At 37.3% G+C, this 8067-nt stretch overlaps 1 protein-coding gene across 1 annotated transcript; it reads right to left on the reverse strand.

Annotated features, from left to right (window-relative positions):
• Window positions 1-208: 208 nt before the first annotated feature.
• On the reverse strand, window positions 209-1519 carry LOC122304817. Its single transcript, XM_043117080.1, has 2 exons — window positions 565-1519; window positions 209-243 (listed from the first exon to the last, which is right to left on the reverse strand). The coding sequence occupies exons 1-2, from the start codon at window positions 1517-1519 to the stop codon at window positions 209-211; spliced, it is 990 nt and encodes a 329-aa protein (XP_042973014.1).
• Between the last annotated feature and the right edge of the window lie 6548 nt (window positions 1520-8067).

Consider the following 8067-nt stretch of genomic DNA (forward strand, 5'->3'; position numbering starts at 1 on the left):
ATCAGTAGAAGAAAAAGGCAAACGAGTGTGCTTGGAACGTGCGCAAACATCACAATTCGAAACAACATGAAAATGATTAAATAATTGGGGAATAATAAGGCGAGAAGGATAACCTAGGCGTCGGTGCCATAAGTCTTTATTCATAGTGGGTTGCACGGAGGAAGCCAGAATATTGTTGGGCCGATACACATAAAGCCCATTGCAAAAATCACCCGCTCCAATCAGCCTCGTCGACTGTGGGTCCTGAAAGAAAAAATCTTTAGAGGAGAAGGAAACAATACAATTTGTGTGAGTGGTGAGTTGAGGGATAGATAAGAGATTAAAATGAAAATCAGGGATAAAATAGACATTTAAAAGTGTAAGGGAGGGAGATAATTGGCAAGTGCCGATACCCTTAATGGGAAGGGTTTGGCCATTCGGCAGCTGCACCGAAAGGGAAGGGGGGGGGGGGCGTTTCCAAAATGGAAAATAGGTGCCGGTCGTGGCACATGTGGGCGCTGGCCCCGCTGTCCACAACCCAGTCCCGGCGTCGATCGAAGGAAGAGGGGGAAGAAAGAACATTACCAACAAAGTTTGAAGGAGTAGGTTTCGGTTTGAGCAGGTCCAGAAGTTGCTGGTAGAGATCCGGCGTCAATCCGAGGAGGGGAGGAGAATCGGTGGAGCAGGAGGCTTGATTGGCAGCCGGAGTGAAACCAGAGGGGGGTTTGCCGAGGATGGAGGGGCGTGGCTTGGTACGTGGGTCTCGGCCTGATGGGTAGCCGATGACCCTCCAGCAGCGGTCACGGGTGTGGCCCTGTTTTCCACATTCGGTGCAACGGAGGTGGCTCAGTGAGTGGTTGGAGTTGACAGCGAAGGCCATGGAATCCGCCGGTGGTGGTTGAAGTTGAAGGAGACGCTGCTGCTCTTCCTGAAATAAAATAGAAAAAACTTTGGTGATTGAAGGAAGGGGGTCCATAGCAAGGATTTGGGTTCTGAGTTGGGCAAAGGAGTCGTTTAGGCCAAGGAGGAATTGAAAGACACGCTCATCATCAACTTGTTTTTGCATATCTTTGAGGTCAGTGGTGTTTTGAAGATGGCTTAATTCATCCCATAGCTGTTTGATATTGTTGTAGTATTCATGAATGGAGTTGGTATTCTGATGCAGGGAGGAAAGGGCTCGCTTGAGATGATAGAGGCGTGCGTTATTGCCGTGGTTGAAACGAGATTGAAGGTCAACCCAAACATCACGTGGGTTTGTGTGAAATTCGAGTGAGTTGGCTAGAGATGGGCTGATGGAGTTCAAAAGCCAGTTAAGAACCATGTCTTTGGTTTGATTCCATTGGTTGTATTCGGGAGAACTAGGATCAGGGGTGGGGAGAGAGCCATCAACAAAACTAAGTTTGTTTTTGGCATTGAGTGCACGGGTCATGGCTTTTTGCCATTTTGGGAAGTTGTCGCCTGTAAGAAGGCCAGAAACAAGAATTAGACTAGGTGAATCAGAAGGATGAAGGAGGTAGGGGGAAGAGGAAGAAGAGGCCATGTAGGACTCGGGGAGGGAGGGATCGTGGTTAGGTTGATACCATGTCAAGAATAGAAAAGTTGAATCACTTTTATTCAATTGCTTACAAATTACAATGATGCACGGATGGTTAAATAATTACAAGGAGTGTAGCTAAGTATGGAAATAACCAAATGTAAGGGAATTAGACTAAGTATGGAAATAATTGATATGTACAAATAAGGAAAACTTGCTGAAAATATGGTGAGGATTTGGTGGCGGTGATGGTGTTATCAATATCCGATGGTCTGGAGATAAATATTTGAAAAATTATTCTATTGAATAATCTTTTTTGTCTCAGAGAAAATTGTATTAATCTCCCGATCATTCGACTCTGCATTGGATGTTTTAAAAGGTGAAGCAGTTAAATCAACACCTAAATGAGAAATAACAATAGCCTCTGAAGGAGGATGGCTAGACTTAACTGTAGTCCTTCCTTCTTCCTTGACAAAATCTGTTTTTAAAACATTTAAACTATTTTTTGGAACATAGTGATTTTCGAGGAAATCAAAGAAAAGAATATGCTTTTGATCGGCATACATCTTTTCTTTCCATTTGCGTTTAACACGTGATTTTTCAGAATCAGAAAAAGTCGCATGATAAGTTTTTCTCTTATCACGGTTTTCTTTTGAATTATAATCTTTAAATAAAGAAATTAAATCTAATTCAAAACAATTTTTGTTAATAACACAAAGCTGACTTGGTAGAGGAGCAATGGAAGCAACCATATATGAAGTTGTAGGAGACAAAGTTGAAGTATCTTCGTCATCCTTATTGGCTTCATCCTTTATGGATTTGCCTTTAGATGTTTCGGCATCTTTGGTTGAATAAAAAGCAGAGGTAATTTGAGAGGACGTAGAAAGCCCTTTCATTTTTAAATCAAAATTATTTAAAACAGGTTGAGCTGCTTTTGTAGAATCTTTGAGAAAGATATTGAGATTTTGGTCTCTTCTTTCTTGATTCTCTAGAACAGGAATGAAAGAAGATCTAGATCAAACGAAGGAGTTTCTTCTGAAACTTGGTGCCGGAGTTTGATCAAAACTAATTTCAACTGTACTATCAAAATATTGTTGAATGATATCAAGTTCAAGTTCATCAGTTAAAATAGGAGCAGGAGGAACTTCACGTTCTAAGATCCATTCTTTGGGAAGAGTAATATCTTTCCAATAAATCATTCTTGGAACTTGAATGTTCGCATCAGGAGTTGAACTTTGAACTAGCAAAGTTTTATTTCTTGTGGATTTTGAAATAGTTTTGGGATTTAAGGTTGATTTTAAAACCCTGTAATAAATACGATTAATAACAGCAAGAGGTTTGCTTCCTTTGATCATATCATATGTGACGCCCCCAAATCCCCACACACGGACACTGGGAAATTGAGACATCCGGATGGTGACATCGCGGGTCACCACCCTATCGATGAGTGCCAAGTGTGTGTATATATAAGCAACAAATGTGCACGAGAAATACACAGCGGATAGCAAAGTCATATAACTAAGTACTAGAATTTTTCTTAATTTAATACAAAGCTGTTCAAAATATACATAATAAAATATTACAAAACACAAATATAGTTTCAAAGCCGAATACAAAGCATAACCCAACTCAGAACTCCGGCGGAGCCGCATCCTTGGGCTCAGCGTCCTCCTCCTCCTCGAACTCTGCACCAAAATCTACGGAACCAAAAATAGTGCCGCAGGTAAGTAAAATCAAACACTACTAGATAAAAACATATAAAACTCAAACAACATGCATGAAAGAAAAGCCAATGCACATGTCCCGTAAAACCATATTTTTCCACGCACGCCAAAAACCCATTTGGCCCAAAAACATATCGTTTAAAACCAAGCCTTACCATTATCCCAGATAATGGCCCAAACCACCATTTTCCCAGAAAATGGATCAAAAGCCTCAAAACCAAACCTCGTCATTTTCCCAGAAAATGGCCCGCATCCAAAAACCATAAAAACGATCCAATTATGCATGCACCATGATCTCCCCTAGGGATTATCCGCACACCCTGGCTCTGTGCCATACCGCAGGTAACAACTACGCATGTGACACCTAAACGAGCGATGCCCAGACTCGCGCCTAGCGTGTACCTGGCCAGGCCATCCTCTAGTTCCCGCCACTCTAGGGACCACGGAGTCGACACGACAGCGTTACCGTATTGTGCGATCCGGTCGTCGCCCTGCGACAACCCAGGGGATGTCACTCAGTATTATCCACTCCCGAATGACCAGAGGAGCTCCACCGAAATAATAACCCATCCCGGCTTGGGCTCGTGAGACACACGAAATCCATTTACACCAACAAAGCATGATTTTCTCACTTAAAATAAAATGCACATGTATGCAATATGTAACGCATGCCTCATGGCATAAATAACCAAGCAATCACAAACAACCAAAACCAAGCACTCCGTCCTCAATTCATCCGACCCCCGAACTCCTCGGACTCAATCTGGAATCAACTAACCAACCAGATAAATATATTTTATGAGAAAAATATATTTAAATCTAACAGTAGAGTTTGGAAAAATACTTACAGCGCTATACGGTAATTTTCAAAAGCCCGCGGCGTTGCAAACGACGGAGAAAAAGCAACGTAACAGTGTAATTTACACTATGGCCGTGGGTAATAAATTACCCACTTTCGAACGGGGACAAACCAAGGCATGAAATTGATAGGGAATGGTCTTGAGATATTTATGAAGATAAGGGAAACGAGTTTTGGCCGTGGGTGGTGGTGAAAATGGCGGTGGAGGAGCTTAAAGGGGCTGAACGGAGTTGAGCTCGTGGGAGCTGCTCCAGCAACGGATCGGGGCCGAAATTAGGTGTGTTAGGCTGGCAAGAGGTAGGGGAAGAAGCTGTGAAGAGATGGTGGCCGGAGGTGGTACGACAGCGCCAAAATCGGTGAAAAATCGTGTGGCTTGGAGGAGCTCGTGGTGGCTAACGGTGGCTCGGATGGAGGTGAAATTTGGTGGGGATGTTCACCGGTGAGAGGGGAAGAAAACTGGATGGGTGGTGTAGGCCACGTCGCTAGCGAGTGGCAGTTCTGGGCTACGAAAGCAACCGGCAACAGGGGAGAAAAACAGGGCAGGTGCTGTGACTTCCAACCGTGCGTGGCGGCTAACGGCTGGTCCGATGGCTCTAAAAATTGGTGGGGATGATCTCTGGTGGGAGGGAAAGAGAATGGTGGGGGTGGTGTACTACACGGCGGCCGGACGGCAGCGCACCGGGCGGTCCAAGGGGCGGCGACAGTAAGGAGAAAAGAGAAGGAGTAGTGCTCGGGGAGAGAGGAACCGAGGAAAAAGAAGAAGAAAAAGAAAGAAAGGAAAGAAGATGAAAAGAAAAAGGAAAAGGGAAAAAGAAAAAGAGAAAAGTGAAGAAATGAGGTCCAATCCTCACTCTAGAAACCAAAAACAGATCCGCCGAAAACGATATTAAAAACTGTAAAATGACTAAATAAATTAAACACAATATCAAATAAATTAAAACCAATTTAAAACACAATAATTTAAAATAAATAAACCAATATATTAATTAAATTAAAAACAACCCTTCAGTGAAAATAGACGTAAAAGCGGGTCATCACATCATAACCAGAGGTAGCAATATTTAAAGTTAAAGCCTTTAAAATGTTTGGATCATTCAAAGCAAGTGGTAAATCAGGGAAGCAATCAAAGTAAACTGGGTCATTGAACAAAGAAGACTGAATCATACCAAGTATGCTAGTTTCAAACTGGTTGTGCCTAGCATCTCTTAAACACAAAAGAATAGAAGCATTAATACCTAATCTTGTTAATGGTTTAACAACGATCTGGACAGATCCAATATGAAGAAACTTATAACCTTTTGACAATAATTCTTGTATGGATTTCTTAGTGAAAAGATGATATTTTTCTTGAACATTGGAAACTTCACAAGTTTGTTCAACAGTTTTAACTTTGAATTCTGAATTAAAACTAAGATTAGACTTAAACCAACTTGTTTGGTAAAAAGAACTGGGTTGAATACGTGGAATCGTCCATTGATTCCAATTAACAGAAGAATCAATTTCTTCAACTGAGAAATCTTCCTCATTAATGATATCAGGGGGTTCAATCCTAGAACTGGAACTAATAGTTGAATTAGATCTAAACATTTTACTTATTTTGTTCTTAAACAAAACAGTGCTTCACACCTCAGAAGTCTCAGGTACTCTCAAAGCTTTTCTCACCCTGGCGTCCAATTGCCTACGCTTACCTAGCAATGGGTCTTATAGGACAGTAGGTCTCTTGACAAGTCTAGGGATAACTAGACAGAGTAGGAGCTCGGTCTTTGGTTTGTAAAACAACAAAATCGGTGAAATGAGAAAAAGTAATTACGAACTATCAATACTATATATACTATTATAGTATAGTATGGAATATATATAGTACATATACTACCATATACTACTATAGTATATGTAGTATATATACTATATATAGACTATAGTAGTATAATATACTATAATATATATTATATAATATATATTTCAACTATATATATACATGATATATAATTTACAATTAATATTGACTATTTTTTCATTTAATCAATCAAAATTGAGTTTACATGAAATTATATAATATTATATATAATAATTATATATTTTTGTCCCAATACATTTGAACATACATGTTATACATTCAAACGTATTAGAAAAATGGGCGGAATTTTTCCCACTTTAACTTTGGAACCCTAAAACGTTTGAACATTAAATTAACGCCGTGGGCGGGATAATTATATATTCGGACGTATTGTGTAAAATTTGGATGGGATAACTTAGCGTTCGAACGTTAAATTACTTACGTTAACAAGAGAATGAAACGTTCGAACGTTCATTAATGAACATCCGAACATTATTGTATTACAAGCAGAAAATAAAACTTTCACGCACGCGAAAGCATATTCATTCTGCTTTCATCCAGTGCGTGAATTGAGAGAGAGGGAGACAGAGTTTTAGAGAGAGAGAGAGAGAGGAAGAAGAGGAGGCTTAGAGTGAGAGAGGGTTAGATTGAGTTAGGGAGAGATTTTGTGTTTATTTTTTTTTGTGTGTATTTTTTTTCTCCCAAAGGAGAAAGTAAGGTAAAGTTTTTTTTGTAAATGTATTTACAATTTATATTATATTTGTCAATTTTTTTATATGTATTTAAATACCTAGTTTTGTCAATTTTTTGAAGGATTGTTTGTTGTAGCTTGTTGAAAACTTGTGATTTGCAAGAGGAGGATATTGTGAGCACAAGGTATATATACTAAAATCTATAATTAAATTTTGTTGTCAATTTTATCTGTAATAGGATTTTGTTGTACTGTGAATTAAAATGAAAAATTGATGTTATGTGTATGTTTATTCTTAAAATTAATATGTTTTAGATGTGTGTATTTTTTTGAAGCATATTATTTGTGAATTATTGTGGATTATTTGTGTAATATGTGTGATTAAAGAATTTATATATATATATATATATATATTATAGTATTTATATAGTGTGGTTATTTGTTGCGCAATATAGCAATATATTTATTATATTTGAAATTATATAATAACAATTATAATTTATTAGATTAAGAATCCATAATACAAATTATAATTTAATATATAGTATAGTATTAGTAAATAAGAAATAAATAAGTACTATAATATATAGTATAATTATATAATAACAATTATAATTTATTAGATTAAGAATCCCTAATATAGATTATAATCTAATATATAGTATAGTATTAGTAAATAAAAAATAAATAAGTACTATAATATATAATATAAGTATATAATAACAATTATAATTTATTATATTAAGAATCCCTAATACAAATTATAATCTAATATATACTATATTATATTAAATAAGAAATAAATAAGTATCAATTATTAATATAATTATATAATAACAATTATAATTTATTAGATTACGATTCCCTAAGTATAAAAAAAAATATATATATAGTATTTATCTATAATAAATATAGTGAGCTAATAGTTGTGTTATTTTGTTAAACTAGAGAGAGATATTGTAAATATGCTCATTAGCTTCCACATCTTGTAGAGAATGTTTGAGAATTATCTTGAAGAAATGTCTGTCAAGTTACTTGACTCTCAAAGTCTCTCCAGCCTTGAGGGTTATCACGGTTGAATAGTTTGTGACAGTTAAGTAATTGGACATTCTTGTTAGGCATGTTCTTTCAGGTAATTCTCAATCATTCTTTACAAGAAAGGTAGTGTGTAAGTATATAGGGATAATCATTTTACGAGTGTCAATACCACATATAAATAGTATGAAGATGATCCATTCGTATTGGCTTGTCAAGCTACTCAAATCTATTACTTGATTGATCCAATGAAAAGTGCTAATGAAAATAGTGGAGAGATAACTTGGCGAATCGTATAAAAATTTGTCCCTCGAAATATATATGAAATAGGAACGAGTGCAAATTACGATATTAGTGGAGATGAAGATGACACTCCGAATGTAGAGGCCTATCAGGAAGATGGAGGGG

The sequence above is a fragment of the Carya illinoinensis genome, chromosome 3 (genome assembly GCF_018687715.1).
Source record: "Carya illinoinensis cultivar Pawnee chromosome 3, C.illinoinensisPawnee_v1, whole genome shotgun sequence".
NCBI classification, from domain to species: domain Eukaryota; kingdom Viridiplantae; phylum Streptophyta; class Magnoliopsida; order Fagales; family Juglandaceae; genus Carya; species Carya illinoinensis.

What these genes read in the sequence shown, in the direction of transcription:
- LOC122304817 (XM_043117080.1), bottom strand. Translation starts at nt 1,519, where the DNA reads ATGGCCTCTTCTTCCTCTTCCCCCTACCTCCTTCATCCTTCTGATTCA. An exon ending in TACTCCTTCAAACTTTGTTG is followed by an intron (nt 244 to 564) that starts GTAATGTTCTTT and finishes TTTTTCTTTCAG; the next exon opens with GACCCACAGTCGACGAGGCT.